The sequence below is a fragment of the Corylus avellana genome, chromosome ca8 (genome assembly GCF_901000735.1).
Source record: "Corylus avellana chromosome ca8, CavTom2PMs-1.0".
Lineage (NCBI taxonomy): Eukaryota > Viridiplantae > Streptophyta > Magnoliopsida > Fagales > Betulaceae > Corylus > Corylus avellana.
In genome coordinates, this window is record NC_081548.1 from 16222012 (window position 1) to 16248633 (window position 26622).

Consider the following 26622-nt stretch of genomic DNA (forward strand, 5'->3'; position numbering starts at 1 on the left):
TTCACCATCAATTCGAATTCCTTTGCCTCCACAGACCATCTTCTTCCTCCACAGACCATCTTCTACATGATAACCCCACCTAATCAACTAAGAGCACACCTCCGCACCACTCACACGCCCAACCTCACAGCCACACTGCTTCTTTCCCACTAGCTTCTTGTTGACGCAACAATATCAGTAAATTAGAAATGAAAAGTTGGATTGGGGACATCCAAAAAATGTCCATTCCAAAAGATGAGTATGCTCAGTTCTTGGCCCATAAGCAGGCCACTTCCACTTCCACTGCTACTCTTGCTCAATCAGGTACTGCATCTCACTGTCTTTTATCCTCCACTTGCGACCCATGGATTATTGACTCTGGCACCAATGAACATATGACTGGTTCGTCTACTTCTCTCTCTGATTATCATCTTGTTGATACACCCCACAGTGTCACCCTAGCTAATGGTTTCCTCTCCACCGTAGTCGGCTTTGGCCACACACATCTGAGTCCAGATATTAAGTTGTTGTCTGTTCTACATGTTCCTAGTTTTCTTTTTAATTTATTATTCATTAGTAAAATTACCAAAGCTCTTAATTGTTCTGTTAGTTTTTACCCTACTTTGTGCATTTTTCAAGATCTCAAGACACGAAGGATGATTGGTATGGGGGCATGAAGTTGGTGGCGTATATTATCTAGATCTCGCGCGAGTCTTTGTCATGAGTTGTTTGTGTCTTGCGAAGCTTGTCAGCTTAGTAAGCATCATCGTGTTCCTTTTCCATCAAGAGTTAGTCGTGTTTCTCGTCCTTTTGAGTTAGTTCATTTTGATGTATGGAGTCCTATGAATATTGCGTCCAAAAAATTTCATTATTTTGTGACATTTGTGGATGATTTTTCCCGTGTGACTTGGTTATTTTTAATGAAAAATCGCTCAGAGTTATTTTTTGTCTTCCAAATTTTTTGTAATATGATTAAGACTCAATTTTCTTAGAAAATTCGTATTTTGCGTTCTGATAATGCCAAAGAATACACATCTGGTTCTTTTTCCTCTTATTTGTCTGATAAAGGCATTATTCATCAAACCTCATGTGCTCACACTCTACAACAAAATGGTGTGGTTGAGGGATTTCAATTTATTAGCTAACACAAAGCTAGGAAGACCCTCAAAAGAATAAGATCCCCACCAAGAGCTAACCTTGTCAACAAAGCCTTCGGCTTTGAGCCACATGTTCTCAAATTTGAAGTACTTTTTACCTCCGCAATGAACCCCACAATCCAGAGAAATAGGGAAATGATTGGAGAACATGCGTTGAAGTCTTCTTTGTGACACTGCTGGGAAATGATCTTCCCAATCCGAGGAGAGTAAGAACCGGTCTATTCTAGACCAAGTCTCATTTTCTTGATTATTGGACCAAGTAAATTGTCCCCCCATCATTTGAAAGTCCACCAAATTGTTCTCCGAAATGAAGTCCGAAAAGTCCATCATGCCCGCAGAGTAATAAGAAGCACTAGAGCGTTCACTAGGGAATCGGACAATATTAAAATCCCCACCAAGACACCAAGGAACCTCCCACACATTCATCAAACCAGCCAACTCTTCCCAAAGGACCCTCCTCTCCACATCCTCATTTGGACCATAAACCCCTCCAAACGCCCAAACCCAATTGTCCTCCACATTTTGAAAAGAGCATGCCAAAGTGAACTGCCCCACACACTCCTCCTTACTCTCCACCACCCTCCTATCCCACATCATTAACATCCCCCCCGACAAACCATTAGACCCTTTATACTTCCACCCCACATGTTGACCACCCCAAAGAGTGTGAACCACCTCCCGGGAAATAGTCTCCATCTTGGTCTCAATCAAACAAACTATATCTGCTTTCCACTCCTTCAAAAGGCCCTTACTACGCAACCTTTTTTTGAGGGCATTCACCCCTCTCACGTTCCATGCTACGATGTTAAGCTTCATGATCCACCAATTCGACCCTTCCCACGACCCCTACCTTGCATAGAGATCGTCTGGCCCCTGTCAACAAGAAAAGCACTCCCTAAAAAGTCCCCCAAATCAGAGTCATTCTGCTTCCTGGAAGCTTCAATAGAATTGAACAAAGCTGCCAACTCCTTCTTCCCCTCATCTGAAACACCAATTTTTGGGCAAAAATTGAGGCAGCTCTCAACTACCCAATTAGGAGAACATTTTTCTGATCCTAATTCCTCCAACCCGATTGTTGCTGAGATGCTGTCCTCCTCCCTATTTGACCCATTCCCAATTCCAATTTCTTTGAATCGACTGAAGCAAATTAGTAACCTCCCCCCGACATGCCCCTGTCATCCCAAAATTCCGACAAGAAGAAAAAGCCACCGGAGACTGATCTGAAGCAGAGCCCATAACCTCACCTGCATCGCTTGACTCCACAGCGCACTCCGGCGAACCCCCACCGGCGTCTCCAGTCTTCATATGGCGCTCCGGCACAGTCTGTGTTTTCTCCGGTGAGGAGGGTGTCTCCGGCGACTGATCTGAAGCAGAGCCCATAACCTCACCTGCATCGCCTGTCTCCACAGAGCACTCCGGCGAACCCCCACCGGCATCTCCATTCTCCATACGGCGCTCCGGCACATTCTGTGTGTTCTCCGACGAGAAGGGTGTCTCCAGCACCTTCTGGGTAATTCCCGGCCACGACCCTAATATTCCTTTCGCCTGCCCAAAAGCCGAAGAAGAGGCTTCTAGCGAGCCCATTGCGGTTTTCCACCTCTTCGGCCCACGTTTCCTCCTCCTATAAGTCACCATCGCTTTCTCTTTTCTGGTGGGCAGTGCCTCTCTCGCCGGACTTATAGAAACCTCTCCACCAGTGCCGACAACCGCCTTGGAACCTTCTTTAGCCCCCCTGACCTCTGATGGGACCTTTGCGACCACCGGTGATGGAGTTGCCGGCCTATCTGAGTCAGAACACAAGCCAAGCGTAAACTTTTCCTTCTTCGTTGATGCGCAAGCCTCATTTCCTCCTTCTGGGTTATTAACACCCAGACCCGAGCCCACCGTTCCTTTATGTTTAAAAACCGAAGTCTTCTTCACCCTCCACCATTTTTTGGGCTTTATAAATTTCAGCCCAGACCCCTTAATCCCTTTCGAAGCAGGCTGCCTCGGACCCGCTGGGTGAAGAACTGGCCCAAGCCCAAGCCTGCTGCCCTCCATAGTCTTGAGCGCCATGTCGATCTGCATCAGACCCACGTCACAGTCTTGTTGCAGACGCTTCAACAGCTCCCTGACTTTGAGGAGCTCGAGACTTAGCTTGGAGTAGGTCTGTCCAACAGCATGGTGCCCCTTCCCCCCCTGTCCCGTCGTGCGATCAGAAGCAGTCATCGAGACCTGCGACATCGCCGGCGTTTGTGGGTTACTCGCCGAAGCTCTAAACGAACACCCCATACGACCATCATCCATCGAGCCTCGTCTTCCAACCTCTGCAGATACTTGGACATACCTCGTCGGAATCACTCCAGGATCGCCGTAAGCCCTCTCCGAGACAAGGGTCTTTGTTGAAGCCAAAGCTTTCCTGCCCAATTTGTGGGTTTTCTGTCCCATATGACCAGAAGCATTTTTCGGCCACCTCTGCACCTTGTGGTTGAACGCAAGAATCGTCATTTATTGGATGTTGCGCGTTGTCTCTTATTTCATATGCATGTCCCCAAACATTTTTGGAGTGATGCTGTTCTCGCTACTTGTTATCTCATTAATCAGATGCCCTCCTCGGTCTTAGATGGTGCTTCTCCACATTCGCTCTTATACTCTTCTTCACCCATGTTTGCCTTACTACTAAAGGTTTTTGGGTGTGTTTGCTATGTCCATAACTCGGGTCCTGGCTATGATAAACTTGATCCTCACTCTACTAAATGTGTCTTCCTTTGTTATTCCACAACTTAGAAGGGATATCGTTGTTATAGTCCTGTTCTTCGCTACTGCTTTACTAGCGCTGATGTCACATTTGTTGAGCCTCTTTCCTATTTTCCTATTGATGCGTCTTTCGAATCGTCTACCCTTGAGCCCAATGTCACGTCTATTCCGCTGCCTGTTCCATATCTCTTTGAGTCTGTTGTGTTGCCTCCACGCTCTTCTGCTCCCCTCCAAGTTTATACACGTCGGCCTGCTAAGAAGACTGTTGGTTGCAAATGGGTATACACGGTTAAGTTTAATCCTAATGGTTCAATTGAACGGTTGAAAGCTCGTTTGGTTGCTAAAGGCTATACCCAGACATATGGTATTGATTATGATGAGACGTTTTCTCTAGTTGCCAAAATTTCTTCCGTACATATTCTTATTTCTTTGGCTGCTAATCTTGATTGGCCCTTATTTCAATTAGATGTCAAAAATGCCTTTTACATGGGGATTTACATGAGGAAGTTTATATGGAGCAACCACCTGGGTTTGTTGCTCAGGGGGAGTATCAGGGTTGTGTATGTAAGGTAAAAAAGGCTTTGTATGGTCTCAAGCAATTTCCACGGGCATGGTTTGGGAAATTCTCAGCAGTGGTTATGGAGTTTGGTCTTAAGCGATGTCAAACAGATCATTCAGTATTTCACTTGCATACAAGTGCAGGCTACATTCTTCTTGTGGTATATGTGGATGACATTCGTGATTACAGGTAATGATTTAGGAGGCATTGCTCGATTGAAACTATTTTTACAACAGAAGTATCACACAAAAGATTTGGAAAAACTAAGATATTTTTTGGGGACTGAGGTTGCTAAATCCCGAACAGGTATCAATTTATCCCAAAGAAAATATGTACTTGATTTGTTAGAAGAGACAGGTCTTCTGGGTGCTCTTCTTATTGACATTCCGATGGATCCTAATCAAAAATTAGTAAAAGATGAAGGAGAATTATTTGAAGATCCTGGTAGGTATCGTCGTTTAGTTAGAAAGTGGACTTGCCTTACTATTACAAAGCCAGACATCTCATATGCAGTGAGTGTTGTTAGTCAGTTCTTGAAGGCAACTAGGGTTTCACATTGGGAAGCTGTTACTCGTTGCAACGTAGAATAACAGTTGTATGTATGTAATAAGTATACTACACATACCCATATTTCTTCTTTTTTGATTGTTACTTTGTATGAAAGAAAGAATAGAAGAAGAAGGAATAGGGGAGGCTGTCAGTATTCTCTTACTGCTCCTCTCCTCTCAAACGACATATGTATATATATATATTGCAATGTAGAATCAAAAAAGAAGAAATATGGGTATGTGTAGCACACTTATTACATACATACAGACATGGACAAATCATGCCGCAAAGTTTACAATTTCAAGTATGGAATTATAGAAATGCAAGATTATCTAAATGACATATGAAAAACAAATAACTTATAAAACTGTGAATGAAAAAAAAAAAAAAAAAAAATTGCTCTTCCTCAACCAAACAGAAAAAGAAAAGAACACAAGCACATTTTTAATTTGACAAGTAGAAAGAACTCAAACACAAATGCATACGCACACATTGAATGCATGACAAAAGTTAAGAACTTCTGGTACATGAGAGTAAAATCAACTAAAAATAAAGTGATATTTTCTTGAATTATATCAAGGGAAAAATACTCTAAAGGTCCCTGGACTTTAACCTTTTATCAAATCGCTCATTAGGACTTGAAATTTATCAAATCACTCTTTGAGGTATGCTCCATTATTAACTCACTCCCTCTATACTCTTTCCGTTAGTATTAAAATTTTGACATATGTACATACTATTGAGTCACCACTAATTAACTTTGCCACATAATTTAAATGTCATATCATTAAAAAAAATAATAAATAAATAAAAAAGACGTGGCTGAGGTGACCGAACCACCTCCAAATTGGTCTTTGGGGATTGTTCAACCACCCCCCAACCACCTCATTTTTTTTTTCTTTTCATTTTTTTCCTCGCCCTTTTTTTTCTTTGATGTGGCATTTTTAAAACGGAAAAAAATGCAGAATTAGTCCCTATAGTTTGTATCTTTATAAAATCAATCACCGTGATTTGAATTTTATACAATAGATTATTGTGGTTTGCTTCTATATAAATATGGTCCTTGCTATCAGGAATTAATGACACGTGGCCCCTTAAACACATAAGCACTAATGATATATTGACACATGACAATCTAACCTAAATTATAAATGAATTCTAAATAAAATAAAATAAAAAAGCTAAAAAATAAAAAGCAAAATAAAATTAAAATTAAAAAAGAAAATAAAGGAAGTGTGGCAACTGGCATCCCCTCACAAAGGAGTTGTCGGCCACCCGTCTCCTATAAGGGTGGCCAACCCTCATCTAGGGCGGCCATCTCTTGGCCACACTAGATGAGGGGTGGCTGCCCCTTACTAGGCGTGGCCAAGGAATGGCCGAACCTCTCCTATGAGGGGCGGCCATCCCTTGGACTCTAAAGCTCACACCTCTCTTGTGAGAGGAGGCAATCCCTTGGCCACCCCAGATGAGGGCACCATCCCTTTGCCACCCCAAAGGAGGCTCAACTGCCCCTCACAAGAGAGGGGCGGCCACCCTTCTTATGGTGTGGCCAAGAGATGGCCACCCTTACAGGATAAGGGTGGCCAGCCACCCCTCTTTGATGGGAGGCCAGCCACCACTCTCCTTTTTTTAATTTTAATTTTAATTTTAATTTTGCCTTTTATTTTTTTAGATTTTTATTTACGGCTGATTAGTAATTTAGGTTAGATCGTGGGGGTGGTCGCCCTTACAGGATTAGGAAGGGTGGGCCAACTACCACCCTCCTTTGTTTTTATTTTTTTAGTTTTATTTAAGGTAAATTTGTAATTTAGGTTAGATTGTTACGTGTCAATATATGATTAGTGTGGATAATTTTACTGGCATGTGGCATTAACTTCAGTTAGAAATGCTAACAAAAATACCATTTTTATACAGAAGCAAACGATAATGATCTATTCTATAAAATTCAAACCACATGGACTGATTCTATAAAAATGCAAACCAAACAGATTTGATTTTTCATTTTCCCTTTTTAAATGAGGTGGTGAAGTTAATTGAAGCTTACTCAACCATATGTACACATGTCAAAATTTTAATATATGGAATGACCATTAGCCTAAGTATCACTACTCATTGTTAAAAGGAACGTGTGAAAGTTCGAGAGCGTGCTCCTAATCGATGATACTTGACCGACATTAGACAAGTAAAGTTTTTCCATCCAGCTAATCTTCTCCCCATTTTCTCAATGATAGTATCCCAAATAAAATTTAGCCTTGAACAGAGCACCCAACGGGCAGCCCAAATATTTCCCATGCAAAGACGAGACCCTATAATCCAAAGTACAAACCAACCCACTCACATTCGGCATATTACCCACAGGAACCAACTCGTATTTATTCAGGTTAATCTTCAACCCTAAAGCAACTTCAAAACAATGGAGAACACATCTCAGTATCGAAAGTAATTTGGAACGGTCCCACAGAAAATGAAGGTATCTTCGGCAAAAGGCAATGGGAGATACAGACACAAGATCATTCCTAGCTCCCACCGAAAATCCAGTGATAAAGCCCTCATTCACAATAGCTAACGTCTTACGACTCAGCTTCCATGACAATCAAAAAAAGGAGGCGGGAGAGAGGGTTGCCCTATCTCAAAAACCAAGAACTATTGAAGAAACCATTTGGCATACTATTAATCATAATGGAGCCATGGATATGCAGTGCGCGATCAACTTTCGCCATTTCTCCTGAAAGCCACATCTCCTTAACATGTAAAGCAAAAAGTCCAAGCAAACATTATCATAGGCCTTCTAAGTCCAATTTACACAAAACTCCCGACTCGCTTGATTTGAGACAGCCATCTAGACATTCACTAGCGACAAGAACCGAGTCTAGAATCAGACGACCTATGATAAAACCAGTCTGAGTCTTTGAAATGATATTCTCCAAACAGTTTTCAATTTATTCACCAAGACCTTCGCAATAATTTTGTAGATGCCACTCATCAGACTGATAGGACAAAAGTCATTGACCTCAACAGCTCCCACTTTCTTAGGAATAAGAATGATGAAAGTAGCATTCAAACTTTGCTCAAACTTACCCTGCTAATGAAACTCGAGAAAGAATTTCATGACATCTAATTTTATAACATCCAACAAGATTGGAAGAATGCCATAGGAAAACCATCTGGACCCGAAGCCTTATCCCCATTCATGCCTTTCACTACCTCGAAAAGCTCCCTTTCCTCGAAAGCTCGCTCCACAAACTGCTTCCTCCTCACTAATAGATTGAAATGGGAGACCATCCAAATCTACATGCCAGTGCCCTCTTTACTAGTCAAAAAACAAAAATCTACCTTACCCTCTTGTAGTTCAATTGTTAATTGAGCACCTTTTGCTCTGTTAACAACAGGATTTTCAGAGTATCACGTGTTGTATTCTCTTGGGTAATCTAACCCCTTACCATTCTCAGATACAAACAAGATGAATTTGATAACTCTACAATGGGTAAATCGATATGAAAAATCATAACCCTGAACTGTGAACAATCCACCAGAAGTATACCAGAAAAAATTATAATGTCAGACACAACTATACATATACTGTTTCAAACTAATAGACAAATTAAAGAGAAGATGTAAGGCAGCACCATTTTGGAATGCAACACTAAATATTATTTTTCATTTTCCTAGATCACTTGATTCAGCATGATGGTGGGCAAAAAGATTTGAAAATAATCAAATAATACCACCAATTTGATCAAGATTTGATTCACATGTTTAAATGATATAATAATTTTGGTTAAGCGCTCAAACTATATATGAAAATGGTGTACATATTAAAGAACTAGTGGCTGTTTGACCACACAAAGAGCAGAGGTTTCTAAAAAATGAACTAAAAATTTATCCTAAATTAACAGGTATTAGCTTCAAAACTACAAGATGAATTGATGAAGAAAAAAAAATTGAACCAAAATACTACAGAAACATACAAAGAAACAAAACAGAAAAGATGAGATCAAAGGAACTCCCAAAAGATGAAACTAAGTATAGGAAAGGAAAAAGAAAGGACTTGATCTCACATTTCGCGTCTCAGTAGTTTGATTTCTTCCTGAGGCAATAACTTTCCCATCCTCCACAATCACACAGCTAGTCATGATATCAATAGCTTGAATGAGGAATAATGTATTTAAAAAATGAAACACCAGATAGCCAAAAAAGCAAAACTAACTATCTGAAATATATAATTAATAACTTAACATAGATCCCCAAGAGGTAGCGCAATCGGCTGAGGATCACGCGTTATGAAGCGAAGGTCACTAGTTCGAATCCCCCCTTTCCCCTCTTATGTGGACATGTCAAAAAAATAAATAAATAACTTAACATAGACCCATTTAAACAACTTCAGGACACAAAAAGATTCCTAAAGCTGATATTGTAAGGTAAGTGTTCTTTTCTCAATATCCAGTCCTCACATAAATAAATAAATTAAAAAAAAAATTTTAAAAATGTCCATCTTCACAACACAGTTACAGTGTCATACCACCAAACCCTTCATATGTGAAGGAGTAAATGACCTGAAGATCAGATTAACATAAGCCTCTCTCTTAAGCAAGGTCATAGGCAAAAAAAAATGCAAATACAGCAAAGTTTGAGCAGCCACCTGAAGTGCAATATGTGAAATTTATTCATTTATTTGCTTAATTTTCTGGGACACGATGTGAAGTTAATCTTGAACTCAACTCATGCTCTTAACAACATATATAGCCCCAGTCTAGCACAATTTACTCAACATTTGTCAAACCTTGGCTTGGCTCAGCTATAAATAATCTCATGGATGTTGTCACCAGATAAAAAGGAACCTGGAGCCATATACTAAACATTCTTAAAACTCATAACTCAAAGTCCAACTCACCAAATGTGATAGTAAGTGTTTTTATATAAGAGACTTATAAAGCCATAGCAGCCTGAAATATTAGGAAGTAAATTGGTGACAGGCATGCATGCAATTTTAGGGAGTATAGTTCACAAGGTTAGCAAACATCTATATAGAGCAAAAGGCAAACATATTTCTGAAAATGCTTATTGTAAAACCATTCATACAAAAAGAAAGCAAGGAAATTGGAGTCTTAAACCCCCAATTCTAAAATTCTTCTGAAAAATCATAATGTAACATGACAGGAAAATTAAATAAAACTGACAACAGCTTACCCAACAGGTACTTCAAGGCTGTCCAAAGCAAGCTTTGCCTGCCACATGAGAAGGCATGAATGAGCAGTAGATAAACAAGTAAAATTCCAGAAAGCAAAACACTAGACAAAACAACTAAAGAAAATACCAGAATACAAGAATAAACTAAGGCTACACAATAATAGAATCAACATGATGCTCTAAGTTGCTTTCAGCTAAATAGCCAATCCCTCAACAGAGCAGGAGCAACCAAAAGCACCTGCAGAACAAACCACCTACTAATAATAGCTACAATGGACACACAACAGACTTGACCCTATAAGTGTGTTCTCACATTTATCACTAAAGCTCACAGCTAAAAATGAGGCAAACATTTTTTTTATGTTAGTTATGAGCCAAACTTAAGCTCTCTTGACTTCAATGGTGATTCATTTTATATGAACCTCAGTATCCAATCCAGCTGTACCCTCAGAGTTTGTACAAACTGATTCCACTTTCCAGCATCCCAACCTTGATGAAAGCCCCCCCAAAAAAAAAAAACACAACTTTTTTTTTTTTTGATAGGTAATCAAAGAAATATTAAAAAACAAAAAACAAAAGCAAAGGCACCCCTAAGCATCCAGTAAGTATACAAAAAGACACCAGAACAGAAAAACAAAAAAAAAAACAAAACAAAACAAAGAAAAACACCCACAAAAACCCAAAGCCCCACAACAGGAGCCCAAAACCCCAGGGCTACATTAAGACACAGCAAGAGCCCTCTTGCCTTTGCCCCGGCTAGAACCAACTCCCCTAGCATCAAATTTGATCGAGCATTCTAAACTCTTAAGCAAACCACAAAACTAAGGAACTATAAAACACAACAAATCCAATCATCATGAAACACATAATAAAACCACAAGACAATCAGGTTAGTCCATTGTACATAAAACAGCACATAGGACAGTAAACGAAGCAAGCTGCTTGTGAACAGCTCAGGCTTGGCTCAAGAACTCTCTGCTCAGGCTTAGTCCAAGTTCAAATGCTTTTATGCTCATTTTATAAACATGCCAATCTTAACATAGGATAGCATGCTTTGACATGCTTGTGAGCAGCTTGACTACCGAATTCATAATAAACTATTAAATCGTTAGTAGTTTATAATTATTTTCACAATCCTCATCTATTTATCTGATATTAGTAATATTTTTGAAACAAAGTACCCACCCCGTGTACACAGCTCAAAGCCTTCCCTGACCCTGCTGCCCCACTGCCTCTTCCACATATATTAGCAGTCAAAATAAATCCCAGCTAAAATATTAGTGAAATAAACAAACTAACAAATACAGAAACAATAACATGTTCCAAGCAACCAAAACAATTCAGTAAACTAGAAATTCCAAATCCCTAAGAATCAAAAACATCAACCGAACACAGGGATTCAAATCCATTTGAACACAAGGGGGAAAGAAGAGAGGTAGAAAAGGGGGGTGCGGCAGAGTGACAAACAATGAAAAGAGTAGCTAAAAGATTGCAGGAAAACTAAAGAACCTATTCACACACTTGCGCACGCGCGCATATATATATGTCAGAATATTAGTAAAGTATTAGGGTATTTCAATATTTGCAATATAAGACCTCGGTTGGGTGGGCCAAATTGTCATCCCTAACTGCAATTGCATATCCAAGCCTATACAACACAAAAGTTGCTAACAAAAATTCTGCGCACAAATACGACACCTTTATCCATACAAAGAGAGAAGCATTAGGAAAATGGCTTTTGGGAACCTATTTCCAAAATGTTCCTCCAAGTTAAAATTTCAGCTTTGACTTAAGATACATATTAAAATTTCAGGTTTGACTTTATATAAATGTTTAAAAGTTTGATTAAGTTTCCATACGAAGAGTGAATTCAAAGAAAACTACAGAAATATAAAAGACAATTTATTTGATCAAGCAACTCTTCACTTGAACTAGCCATCTCTATCTGTAATCCATTGCTTATCCAATTTTTATGTGACTTCTATCAGAAGCTAATATACATAAACATCTTTTACATTATTTTTCTCATGTTGTGTAGGTTAAATAAGAACTAGGTAATGACCCTGTAACTCTTTGCTTTTCTTTGTTTATTTTTTTCTTCCTTTGAAAAGAACATTAGTTGCTTGTGTTGGAAAATAAAACCTCAAATACGATCATAATCAAGAAAAAAAATTCAAATATGATTCTTTTACAGTCACACGCACACATAACTAAACTGGTTTTTAGTTGCTCAAATCATTCTTATCCGGAACATTTGGCTAGCCGGGATGATAAAATGGGAACAAAAAAAGAGCTGCATGCGGCTCAGCAATTTGAAAAAACATTTGGTGAGCTACTAATGGTGCTCATCACTCACCAAATATAAAAATAAAGCATCCTTTAATCTCTACGATTCTCTCTCCTCTTAATAAAGAATAAATAATTCCTTGAGAAAGAATATTTAGACGGAATAGTGAAAATGGATAGTTAAAATAGAGAGGCAGATGTCAGTACCTTAAAAATGCGGATAGCTAAAATAGAAAAATGTGACTTTTTATCTAAAATGGAGACCAAATTTGCTGAGACAAATGTGAATGCTCTCACTTGGCTAACAACAAACACACACATGCAAAAACAGGTATTTAATGCTGGTTTTGTTTGCTCGCTAGCTAACAACCTGTTGTATTAAAGTATTCCTCTCATTGAATTCAATTAGTTCTAAGTCCTCAACACTGATGCAATAAGTCCAAGCATAAATGAGAGGGCCTGGGCATTACCTGTTGGATTGCAAGTTCCATAAATGCAAAGGTATCAGGAGAGCACTCTTCCCCAGGAGATGCCATCTAACCCAAAACCTAAAACAAATGAATACCATAACGAATATTCAGAAGGTTTCGTCATAATAATGGGGAAAAAAAGTCAAACATCATGTATATCAAGTCTTTTAGTCGAAATCAGATAAAAGGCCTACCAATTGTAAAAGAGTAATGCTATATACTACACCCCTATCCAACCTCCATCCTACTGAACTGGTGTAGTAGTGTCCATCGGACCTTATTAAAAGAACAAAAAAAAAATCAAAGGATCGATGGGCTCTGCACTATCAGCTAAATGTAATGAGGGTGCAATATATAGCATTTCTCATTTTAAATAAAATAAAAAAATAAAAACCTCCTATTCATAGCAGTTGATTTATATGACAATCAGCAAAACAGTTCAGAAAATTCAGCAAAACTCGCAATTTCCATTTTCTTTTTCCTTTCCATCTTTTAAATAGATATTTGATCCAAGCAAAAGATTAGTATCAAATACAAGATAAACTACAGTAATGTACCTTTCGTCACAAAATTATAAAACAAGCAAAACCCATCAATATTTTAAAAGCAACCTAATTCTTGTCACAAAATTCTGAAGCAAACCCACCTAGAATTCTCCATCATATATCTCGATAGCACAAGAACAAAAAATTACGGAAAACATTGAAGCATAACCAAATAGTTTAATACTAAGATGGGTTTTCTTTTCTGCATACCTTGGGGTTCAAATTCGAAACCAACTGGCAACTGGTGTGGGGTCAAAGGCTTTAATTCAAGACGAAACGAGCAAACTCGTCAATGAAGGACACTGAGCGTGCCGGTGCAGTTAGCGTGGACGTGGAGTGAACAGCGTGGTTGTGAGCGGCTTTAAAGGGCTGCGCGCGGTGGTGCGTGGAGGTTCAGCCGTGCTGTGGTGCGAACGCCAACGCTCTGCAGTGCTAGCCCTGCGTGAAGGAGATTGTTCGCCGTGCTGTTGCAGTGGTTCGAAGTGGCAGCGCTGTGCAAGGTTGGCCGTGTGCAGGGGAGCAACTAGACATTTAAGTGGTTTCAAAAAAAAAAAAACTAGAGCACGGCGAACCTGTTCTGGGTCTGACCCATTGACCGGTTTTCCTTTCAACATTTGTCATATTTTTTACCATATTACCCCTCTCTCTGACATTTTTTCACAGAAATTAAATCTCACGCTTTTTGTTTGCTCCCACCATCGAAACACCACTACTATTAGGCACCGTCGATGGCGCCGTTGACTACAAAGGCCGTCCGGTCCTCCGATACACCTCCGGCGGCTGGAGATCCGCATCCTTCGTCATAGGTAACAGTCGCACCAAATCTAACTCACAAGCAAAGGAGGGAATTTTTTTGAGTTTGACTATCAGGCACGAGTAAATTAGGTGTGGAAGTTGCGGAGAGGTTTTCTTACTATGGGATCAGCTGCAACCTCATAACGTACCTCACTGGGCCACTGGGACAGTCCACAGCCACGGCCGCCGAGAACGTGAACATGTGGTCAAGAACGGCGTCGTTGCTTCCGCTTTTGGGTGCATTCGTGGCCGATTCTTTTCTGGGCTGCTACCGCACTATTGTCATTGGTTCTCTTATCTACATCCTGGTTCACCTCTCTCTCTCTCTCACACACACGTTGCTGCTACACAGAAAAATTGAAAATTCCTCTGCTAATCTATCTTTGAATTGAAAAACAGGGGCTATTCTTGTTGACTCTGTTGGCTATGCTTCCATCTCTAAGCACTTCTTCTGACTACTTAGACACCAAAATCGTACTGGGTTCTTCAAATCAGGTCTAAGAAATCCTATTCTTTGTATCTCTGTATATAGTTGCTGTTGGGCAGGGCGGACACAAGCCTTGTGTTCAGGCTTTTGGGGCGGATCAGTTTGATGGGCAAGATCCAGACGAGTGCAGATCCAAAAGCTCATTCTTCAATTGGTGGAACTTTGGTGTTGTTGCGGGCGGCACAGCAACAATAATGATGATGAGCTATATACATGGAGGAGAAGACACGGAGATGGAGGAAATGAGGGAGCAGCGCTGAAAATTTTTTTGAGAAACAAATGAAGGGTAATAGTATAATTTCACATCAGGGGAATGACTTAAACAGTATCTAGGCTGGGCCATACCTTTTGCCAAACACCCCCCTAAGTGTGGAGACAAAACTTAAAAACTAAAATATAAATAAATAAATGAGGAAAAACACTTCAACTTTGCCTTTCAACCAATTTGACAAACCCTTAAACTTTCAAATCTCTCGCTTTAAATCCCTGAACTTTTAATTGCTCTCAATGTGAATCCATCTATCAGATTTTAAACATTACATAACGTTTATACCCTTAACTTTTGTATAAAATTTCAACTTTACCTTTAATTCCAAAACGTTTTTTTATTTTTAAAAAATGAAAATTAGAGATATTTTGGTCTTTTTTAGTATTTGTAACGGCTAAAATTGACGAAGAGATCCACATTGAGAGCAATTGAAAGTTCAATGGTCCAAATTAAGATATTTGAAAGTTTAAAAGGTTTGCCAAATCGAATAGAAGTTCAAAGGTTAAAGTGAATGGGGATTTCAATGCTACTTTGTTTCCTAGTGAAAGATCCGGGGGGGCTTTTTCTCGGTCCGCGATGAGGAATTTTGCAGATTTCATATCGGAGCAGGGTCTCATGGATTTCCCGCTAGTAGGGGGTTTCTACTTGGTCTAACAACCATTCTTGGTCACGGCTAGATCGATTTCTTGTATCTCCGGAATGGGAAGCTCATTACCCAAGTATGCGTCAAAGAAGGTTGCTTCGGGTGTGCTCGGATCATGCTCCTATTATTCTTGATTGTAGCTGCATTTTGGGAGGCAAAAGACCCTTCAAGTTCGAGAATATGTGGCTTAAAGCGGAGGGTTTTGTGGACAAAGCGAGAAGTTGGTGGGAGTCTTACCACTTCCAGGGTACTCCGAGCTTTATTTTGGCAAAAAAGATGCAAGCTCTTAAGGGGGATATTAAGAGATGGAATGATCAGGAATTTGGCAACGTGGGAGGGAGTATTAAGGCTCGTATGGATGATATAAAGGCTCTTGAGAGGGAGGAGGAAGTGAGAGGGTTATCTACTGAAGAAATTGAGAGGAAGAGGTTGTTAGCCAGGGAGTTGGAGAATTTTCTTTTACATGTGGAAATTAGTTGGAGGCAAAAATCAAGGATTCGTTGGTTGAAAGAGGGAGACAAATGTACGAAATTCTTTCATCAGATTGCTAATGCAAACAGAAGACATAATTCTATTGAGTCTCTGAATGTGGGTGGCTGTATTTCTTCAGATCAGGGGGTCATTAGCAATCATGTTTCTAGCTTCTACGAGTCTCTTTTTTCAGAAAGCCTCATCTGGAGACCGAGGCTGGATGATCTTGATTTTGATATGTTGAACGTCGGTGAGGCCTCTAGGTTGGAAGCTCCTTTCGAGGAAAGGGAAGTGTGGGAGGTGGTGAAAGGTATGGATAGGGACAAGGCGCCAGGTCCGGATGGCTTTTCTATGGCTTTTTTCCAGGATTGCTGGGATGTGATTAAGGAGGATATCATGGCGGTTTTTGCGGAGTTCCACGAGCGAGGTAAATTTGAAAAGAGCCTTAATGCTACGTTCATCTCTCTTATTCCGAAGATACATGGAGCTTCTGATATTAAGGATTTTCGCCCGATCAGCCTTGTGGGAGGCACTTATAAGATTGTTGCAAAGGTCTTAGCTAACAGAATGAAGAAAGTGATGGATAAGGTCATCTCTAAACCCCAGAATGCTTTTGTTAAAGGTAGACAAATCTTGGACTCAGTTCTTATTGCCAATGAATGCTTGGATAGCCGAATTAGATCAGGGGAACCCGGCTTGTTGTGCAAATTAGATATGGAAAAGGCCTATGATCATATGAATTGGAAGTTTCTACTTTACTTACTGAGAAGGTGCGGTTTTGGAGAGAAATGGTGTTCCTGGATTGAACATTGCATTTCGACTGTGCGATTCTCGGTTTTGATCAACGGATCTTCTTCCGGTTTCTTTGGTAGCTCAAGGGGAGTGAGGCAAGGAGACCCTATTTCTCCTTTCTTGTTTGTTCTAGTCATGGAGGCGTTTAGTAGAATGATCAATGCATCGATTAACAGGGGCCTCATCTCTGGTTTTTCTGTGAGAAGAAGAGAGTCGGATAGGGTTATTGTCTCTCACCTTCTCTTTGCTGATGATACTTTGGTTTTTTGTGAGGCAGATCCTAATCAAGTTAGAAACATTGGCGCTTTACTCGTTTGCTTTGAAGCCGTTTCTGGGTTAAAGGTGAATTTGGCAAAATCTGTTTTGGTCCCTGTTGGTAGTATGAATGATACGGGCACTCTGGCTGGCATTCTCGGTTGTGGCTCAGCTCCTTTGCCTCTAAAGTACTTGGGTCTCCCTTTGGGGGCCCCATTCAAGGTCAAGGCCAGTTGGGAGGATTTGTTGGAGAAGTATGCCAGAAGGTTGGCTCCTTGGAAACGCTTGTATTTGTCTAAGGGGGGGAGGATTACGCTCATCAACAGCACCTTATCTAATCTTCCTACTTATTTCTTGTCCCTGTTTCTTATTCCGGCTTCCGTGGCGAAGCGTATGGAGAAGATTCAACGGGATTTCTTATGGGGTGGGATCAATGATGAGTTTAAGTTTCATTTGGTTAGTTGGAACAAGGTATGCTCTCCGATCTTTGAGGGAGGTTTAGGGATCCGGAATATGCGTTTGATGAATAAAGCTTTGTTGGGGAAATGGTTGTGGAGATTTGCTCACGAGAAAGAGGCATGGTGGAGACAGATTCTGGTGGCAAAGTATAGTGCGGTTTGGGGTGGTTGGCGTTTTAGGGTTCCCAGTGGTTCATATGGGGTGGGGTTATGGAAGTACATAAGTAGGGGGTGGAGGTTGTTTCATCGTCACATTAGATTGGTCCCTGGATTTGGGTCCAATATCAGGTTTTGGGAGGACTTTTGGTGTGGTGACATGCCTCTCAAGGATGCTTTTCCTGGACTTTTCAATATTGCCTCCAACAAGGAAGCGTCTATTGCGGATAACAGGGAGTGTACAAATGGCTCTGTGCAGTGGAATGTTTCCTTCATTCGTAGGGTTCATGATTGGGAAGTGGAGATCTTGGCCTCTTTTTACACTCTCTTGTATTCGCACTTGATGCGTGGGGTAGGGGATGATCGGATGTGGTGGATCTCCTCTCGTAAAGGTACTTTTGAGGTTAGATCTTTTTACAGGATCCTTGCTTCTAAAGATCCCTCCCCTTTCCCTTGGAAGAGTTTATGGCGCACTAAGGCTCCTTCGAAAGTGGCTTTTTTTGCTTGGACGGCCGTGCTTGGGAAGACTCTAACATTGGACAATGTTCGAAAGAGGGGTATTATTGTGATAAACCGTAGTTGCATGTGTGAATCGGATGGGGAGTCAATTGACCATCTCTTTCTTCATTGTGGGGTTGCGCATATCCTATGGAATGCCATTTTCTCTCGGTTTGGTTTATGCTGGGTGATGCCTGGCAGTGTTAGGGGGCTGTATGATTCTTGGTGGGTAGGTGGCAAAGCTCGCAGTGCTGTTGTGTGGAAGATGGTCCCTCTTTGTCTTATGTGGTGCATCTGGATTGAGAGAAATGCTAGATGTTTCGAGGACTTGTCTAGGAACATTGAGGATCTCACTCACTTTTTCTTGTACACCCTATTCACTTGGACTGCTGGTTGGCTAGCACCCTTAGTGATTAGTTTCCCTGATTTCCTTCTTATGTTCTCTTCTTCTTTTTCTCCCTCTTAGTCGCTCTCTTGTATACTCCCTGTGTACTAGGGTTGCGCCCCTCTGCGCTTTGATAATGCATTTTTACTTATCAAAAAAAAAAAGGTTAAAGTGAAATTTCCCTAAAAAATAAACAAACAAACAAATTGGGGGTAAAAATTTAGGGTTAAATACCTTTTTGCCTTGCGTAGTTGGTTTAACAACTTTATTTATTTGCTTAGGGTTTAATTTTTATCATAGGTTTACATAAAAATAGAGATGAGACATCCGTCTAAATTTCGTCTAAAATTTGACGAAAAAGCATGTTAGCACCATTAAAAAATCGAAAGGTGTCCATATATTAATTAAAAGGGTTAAATACTTCAAACCCCCTAGGGTTTTCCAACTTTATTTTTTTCCCTTGGGGTTTCATTTTTATCACAGGAGGTCCCTGTGGTTTTGATAAATGACCAAGTTAGTCCATCCGTTAGTTGACCGTTATGACTGACACGTGGATCAATCAGATGCTGACACATGGCACATATTTAATTTTTTAAAAATTAAAAAAAAAAAATATTTAAAAAAAAAAAGAGGAAAAAAAATTGGGGATGGCCATCTGGCCGGATAGGGTTGGCCGAGCCACCCCCTGGGCACGGCCACCCCCTTGGGCTCAGGGGTGGCCGAAACCACTACAGCGGGGGTTTGTTACTCGCAGGCATCAGCTGAGGGTGGCCGACCAAGGGGGTGGCTAAAACCACCCCCAAACACCCCCAACCACCATTCGGGGTGGTTTCGAGCCACCCCCATCCGGCTAGATGGGGGTGGCCAGGCCACCCCCATGGCCACCCCCAAATGGCCAAGCCACCCCCAATTATGTGCCACGTGTCAACATATGATTGGTTCACGTGTCAGTCCTAACAGTCAACTAACGGATGGATTAACTTTGTCATTTATCAAAACTACAGGGACCTCCTATGATAAAAATGAAACTCCATGGGAAAAAAATAAAGTTGGGAAACATATGAGGGGTTTGGAGTATTTAACCCTAATTAAAAATGCTCCCTAAGAGGTAATTCAATCGACTGAGACTACGCCTAATGAAGTGAAGGTCACTCGTTCGAATTCTCCTCTCTCCCCTTGTGTGGACATGTAAAAAAAAAATTGCAAAATAAAAATTTTAAAATTAAAAATATTATAAAATAATAACAGAGACGCCCATCATCAACGTGATGAAAATCAGAAACCTGAAGATTTCTGAGGTTCAACCTGGTTTCTTCAGCAGCAAATCATCGGAATCGGAAAATCATAGAGACGCCCATACTCTTCAATTTCAACCTGTACCCTCTTTGCTAGGAAAGAGGCATCTTCCTCCTTTCTGGCAAAGGCTAGAATAGCTGGTGTCTTTTGCAATATTGTCAATCTGCAAAACAGAATCAGCCGAAAATATAACACATAAAAAGATCAAGTTAACACAGCCCTTTTTTCTTGGGGTTCTAGAGAAAAAAGATTGTACCACAATGATGACAATCACGATAACAGAGAAAACCCTAACCCTAGGCCTAGCTAACAGATCAAAAAACCATGAAATGATTCTTGTAGAAACAGAAACAGAGATGATACCCGGAGTCCGTGGATTTCTTCTCGAAAGCGACGACGATTTCGTATTTGCCGACGACGGCGACGATGGGGTTACTTTCGAGCACCGCTTTTTTTTTTTTACAATATTTTTAATTTTAAAATTTTTATTTTGTATTTTTAATTAATATATGGATGCTTATTAAATTTTGGGGAAACTTCACTTAGGACCCCCAAACTTCCACCCGTTTTGAAATACCCCCCCTGAACTTCAAAATCTCTCAATTTAGTCCCCTGAACTTTCAATTGCTATCAATTTGGACCCCTCCGTCTAAATCAATCGTTAACCCCAAACGGAAAACGAAACACGTGACCTGCACGTGATTTTTTTCACCTGAACTACCCATTATACCCTCATTCTCCCTCACCCTTACTAGCTTAAAAGGCCACTCGATTTGCCGGCCAAAATCAATTTCGTTGATTGTTAGCAACGAAAACGGGCGACGCACCGGCACTGCAAATCTGAGCAAATTGCAACCGCAACCCACGGCTTCAACCCTTCTGAGGAAATCGCAATGGCAAAGCTTGGGTTTTGCAGCAGCTGACGACCACGACCCACACTCGTTCTCCTCTGCCAGCGACGAGCTGAAGACGGTGAAGGAGTCCCACGGTTACGACGGTGAAAGATGGAGTACTCCGAGGGTGAGGTAAGCGATTCAGGATTGAGCCATCCGATTTGCAAATGTGGGAGCAAAACAGTGATCAAAACAGCTTCCACAACTAAAAATAATGGCAAGAGGTTTTATGCGTGCGTAAATTATGTGGTAAGTTTATTGTTTATGAATTTTATTTGAACAAAAATAACATGTTTGCTGTTTTAGTAATTGTTTAGACCTTAATTGTGTGATTATACAGAATGACAAAAATCGTGGTTGCAATTTCTTTAAATGGGTTGATCCAGACATTTGTGTGTGCTGTGATCGAGTGATGTCGATGTTGATGGAGTGGCAGCAGGGTTTGAAGTCTGAAAGAGCAATGGAAGTCTTGAAATGCAAGATTGAAATTGCTCAGATCAAGTCGAAAATGGAAGTTGATGCTGCTAATTTCGCACTTAAACTTGAAAGGCAGAAGAATAAGTATAACGGCTTGCAGCTGAAGTTCCAAGTTGCACTTGCATGTTGTTTGTGTGTTGTCGCTGTAATGATGTTTTATCTATTTTCTTCTAATGGACTTGCATCAAGGCTGATGTTGACCAGATGAAGAAGACGACTGAATTTGCATGTTTTTGTTGTCGTCACTTGTTAATCCAATCCAACTGCTATCAGCCTATGAAAGTTGTGGTTATGTTTTATTTTGTAATGTTTTTTTGTATGAATTTTGTTGAATTTGGAATATATGGAGTGGCAGCTTTGTATGAATTTTGTTTGAATTTTGTATGAAACTTGTAATGCTTTGTATGAATTTTGTTGGTACAAATTAACAAGCTATTTTTGGGATTTGTTCACATAATTGAGTCCTCTATTGAATTTGATGCAATTAGATGGATGAGATTACAATGGAATAACACAAGGAGACATTTCAAGAATCCTTCTTTAATTCAATTTAACACATAGAAACCAGCCCTAATCAGTGAAGTAAATATTAGCTTAGACATAGGATCTTAATCAAATTACAAAACTTGAAAAAAAAAAAAAAAATGCAAACTCTTCGTACCAATCATAATGTGATATCACATACAAAAAAAAATGATATAAAAAAAATATCAACCCATTTGTGCAATAAACTAAACCAAATTAAGATACCCAGATGACAATTTTCAACAAATTAATGGATTCAAAAGTGACATTTGATGCAATTCCAACACATTGTATTGATTTTTTAATTAATCAATACAATGAACGTACTACATTGTATCTTTAATTCTCCATTGTATCTTTAATTAATCAATGCATTCCTTGTGTTATTCCATTGTACGTATAGCAAGTCTTTTCATTTCTATAGGCTATTAAAATATCATGGAATATACTCCTAATTTGATGCAATTCCACTAAGGAAATTGTCAATCATCCAACTAGTCAAGCATAACTATTACAAAATGGTGAATCCATAAGTCACATAGTTTCCAAATGTTCCCAACACTATACATCTATACCATTTTCACTTGGCACATTACAATTTACATAACAGAATATAAATACAACTTTGATGCAATTCCACTAAGGAAATTGTCAATCATCCAACTAGTCAAGCATAACTATTACAAAATGGTGAATCCATAAGTCACATAGTCAGTTTCTAAATGTTCCCAAAAAAGTTTCAAACATTTCAACTTCATGCATCACATAGTTTCAAACACAAAAAAAGTTGTCAACAACAAATCATAGTTCCCACATTTTCTTCTTCCCTTTGCCCTTCACTACTGTGGTGGACTTCTCTTTCCCTTTATTCATTGTTTGAACATGGTCCCCAAAACCTGGCGGAGGGTGGTCAGCAGTTGTCTCCTTACCCTTCTGTATGTCAAAATCTGGTGGGACAGTTCTAAATGTTATACCACCAACTCGGGGAGGACCCCAAGAGCATACGGGTCCACCACCTAGAATTGGGGGTGGGCCAGCAGGGTCCCCAGTCAAATCAACAATAAGCTTTTGGTTGGTAGGTTGTCTCTTACTCCCAACATGCTCCCTTAACCTACCACCCTCCCTAGTCCTTGTAGCCAATCCTACAGTTGTCTTCTGCTTATGACCAAATATTGATTTAGCCTGCAATATAGGTATACCATCAGGCTAATAAAGTTGGGGTTAATATGAAAAATCACCAAATAAGAAAAATGAAAAATTGCTCACATTTGGTATGTATGCATAATGTGTTGCTGCTGCTGCCCTGTTAGCTGTTCTGGCTTGATGGGATGAAGAAGGTACTACTCTGGCCGGCTCTGGTGCAGGCTGGGATGCAGGCTCTGGTGCAGGTTGTGATGCAGGATGTGATGGAGGGTTTGGTGCATACCCTGATGGAGTCTCTGGTGCAGGCTGTGATTGTGTGTTCACTCTTGCTCTTTTTGCACCAGCTGATGGTATGTTAACTCTTCCCCTTTTTGCCCCAGCTGATGGTGTGTTAACTCTTCCCCTTTTTGCACCTCTAAAAGGTGTGTTCACTCTTGATCTTGAGGTGGTGGTTGCTGAGGTGGCAGTTGAAGATCCAGCCAACTACAACAATATAGTGCATACAGTAAACTAAATCCAACACAATTGTTGACAAATATAGTCAATTCAACACTAATCAACAAAGAGTAAAAACAGCAAACTAAGCCCAACACAATTGTTGACAAATATAGTCAATTCAACACCAATCAACAAATAGTAAATAGAGCAAACTAAGCCCAACACAATTGTTGACAAATATAGTCAATTCAACATTAATCAACAAAGAGTAAAAACAGCAAACTAAGCCCAACACAATTGTTGACAAATATAGTCAATTCAACACTAATCAACAAAGAGTAAAAACAGCAAACTAAGCCCAACACAATTGTTGACAAATATAGTCAATTCAACACTAATCAACAAATAGTAAATACAGCAAACTAAGCCCAACACAATTGTTGACAAATATAGTCAATTCAACACTAATCAACAAATAGTAAATACAGCAAACTAAGCCCAACACAATTGTTGACAAATATAGTCAATAATACATTAATCAACATGGACAAAAAAACAGCAAACTAAGCCCAACACAATTATTGACAAATATAGTCAATTCAACACTAATCAACAAAGAGTAAATACAGCAAGCTAAATAAGTGACTTACCATGTCCAAACTCCAGTCAATTGATGCATTCTCTCTGTAAAATTGTCTCGTGCGGTGCCTTCTTTCCTCATGTCGCAGCCTAGCTTCGCATGATCTCTTATTGTGACCAAACTTTCGACAGTGCCCACATTGATTCTTATTTCCCCCCTTCCTGATTGCACTAGGGTTTCTTGGTTCTTCAACACCCCTATTTCTGAGTTTTTTTGGTCTGCCAGGAGTTACTCTCGACTTGGGTGGCTCAATGTTAGGTTGGTCACTTCTAGGCCATTGCTCTTCACTTGGCACAGGGTAGATAATGTAGTCATAGCTCTTCAAGTACATCTCCTTGCTGTAGTATGGACTTAGATAATCAATAGGGTCTCCACCTTGGTGTAAAATGGGTGAAATGGCATGAGAACATGGGATACCAGTTACATCCCATTTCCTGCAGCCACAAGTGCTACCATCCACATTTACAACAAACCTCCTCCCGAGGCACTCAACTTCAAACATACCCTGTCCAGCATATGTACAGCAACAAGAACTGGCTTCATCCTCTTCCTTTTCAAGTTTTTTTCTAATCTTTGGCCCTATGGCCTCCTCCATCGAATTGATCATCTCCTTCTTCCTCACGTACCTTCTCATTAACTTACATCTAATTCCTTCCAACATGGACAAGATTGTCTGGTCACTGAACTTTTTGATCCAAGAATTGAAGCTCTCACATGTATTATTGTGTAAGAGGCCAGACTTCACATTTGTATTGAACCAACCCCTACACCATGTGTTGGGGTCAACTTTCTCCAGGTATGCATGGGCATCCTTGCTAGTTCTCTTTATCTCATCCATCACTCTGTAGAACTCTGGCTTTGTGTATGCTGCAGCAGCTTGCCATAGAAGGTCTTTCAGTAGCAACCCCCGATGACCTTCACTTCTGAAATTCGCGTACAAGTGCCTAACACATGTACGATGCTCGGACTGCGGACATACATGCTCTAGGCTTTGAACAAGGCCCTGCACAATATTTGAAAACATAATTAGTTGCATGCACTACACCAAACTCTGAATTTATATGAATAATAACTTATTCTAAATTTACCTTCTGTCGATCTGAAATAAAAGTCCATCCATGTAGAGTTGGACCAAGATCTGTAACAAGCGCCTCCAAGAACCATGTCCAGCTATCTCTTGTCTCAGCCTCTACCACAGCCATTGCAATTGGGTACATATTGTTGTTGGCATCCCTGCCAACAGCAGCCATTAGCTGCCCCTTATACATACCCGTTAAAAAACATGCATCAACACCAATAATAGGCCTACACCCTTCCTTAAAGCCATTCTTCATGGCTGCCAATGAAACATAAAGCCTTTGAAATCTGCAAGGTACCTCAGCCATTGGTCTCTCAACCATTAGAATCATACAACTGCCCACATTAGTGCTCCTAACCATGGAGCAATAATCCCACAAACGATGGTACTGCTGATCCAATCTCCCATATATTGCTTCTCTTGCTTTTTTCCTTGCCCTATACAGGGAACTCACATGGACATCCACATTCCATTTGTTTTTCACCTTTTTATGCAACACATCTATGGGCATGTTTGGCTGCTCCCTAAAAGAATCCATACACCACTCAGCAATCCAAGTTGAAGTTACCATATGATTTTGGTACTTCCTAGTGCAAGTGTGTTTGGGTCTTATGGACACTAAAAGAAATGTCATCTCATTTTTCAACTGCCTCCCATACACCCTATACCTGCACCTTGGGTCTTTGCAAACTATGACAATCCTTTTCAGCTCATTTCTCTTGAATCTCAAATCATTCCCTCTTATAATATTCTACTGTTTCACTGCTTTTCTAAATTCAGAAGCATTGTGAAATGTATTCCCTTTAATCAATGTAGGATTATTTAAATCACTAGAATCAAACTGCACCCTTTTGGTTACATCCCTCCGGGAGGGCACTGCACTATCATCACCACTATCATGTGGTGACCTAAGCTGGTCACTATCATCCCTGTGTGAACTATCATCACTCTCTTCCCTCTCTTCCCTCTCTTCCATCTCTTCTCCACCTATATGTTGTCCATCACTTCCACCTGCATCACTTTCTCCAGCATCATCATCCTCATCATGATCTTGATCATCATCCTCCTCATCATTGTCACCCCCATCAACCTCTGCACCTTCATCATTTCCAACCCCCTCATCAATGTTCCTATAAGCAGGAGCACTATCCTCATCCGAGTCAAGACAGTCAGTATCATCACTAAGGACTGAATCCCAGAAAGCATCCTTCCTAAGCATGACTGTCCTCTCATACTCCGAATCCTCGTCATCATCACCTTCTACAACAACATCTACTACACCATACATTACTGTATACAACACAACAAGATCATGACCTACATAGTTTGCCACCATTTCAATTACATCGTGGTCAGATGACATAAGTCTCAACCCTTGTTCTAAAGGATATCCTGGTACACAGTAATACACAAGGTCCCCAGACCTATACCCATATGTCTTACATATATCCTCTAT

The 26622-nt window shown here is 40.2% G+C and overlaps 1 protein-coding gene across 3 annotated transcripts in view; it reads right to left on the minus strand.

The window, feature by feature from the left end:
• The window catches only part of LOC132189302 (tRNA-specific adenosine deaminase TAD2), a 33212-nt gene extending 18785 nt beyond the window's left edge, over positions 1 to 14427 (minus strand). Inside the window, exons 1-5 of one of the 3 annotated variants that reach the window (XM_059603975.1) lie at positions 14413 to 14427; positions 13679 to 14292; positions 12924 to 13001; positions 10168 to 10205; positions 9039 to 9105 (exon numbers count right to left, since the gene is read on the minus strand). In XM_059603975.1, the coding sequence (XP_059459958.1) occupies positions 9039 to 9105; positions 10168 to 10205; positions 12924 to 12989 (171 nt within the window). In that variant the 5' untranslated portion in view covers positions 12990 to 13001; positions 13679 to 14292; positions 14413 to 14427. The other 2 variants (XM_059603976.1, XM_059603974.1) reach the window with 2 other exon arrangements.
• Between the last annotated feature and the right edge of the window lie 12195 nt (positions 14428 to 26622).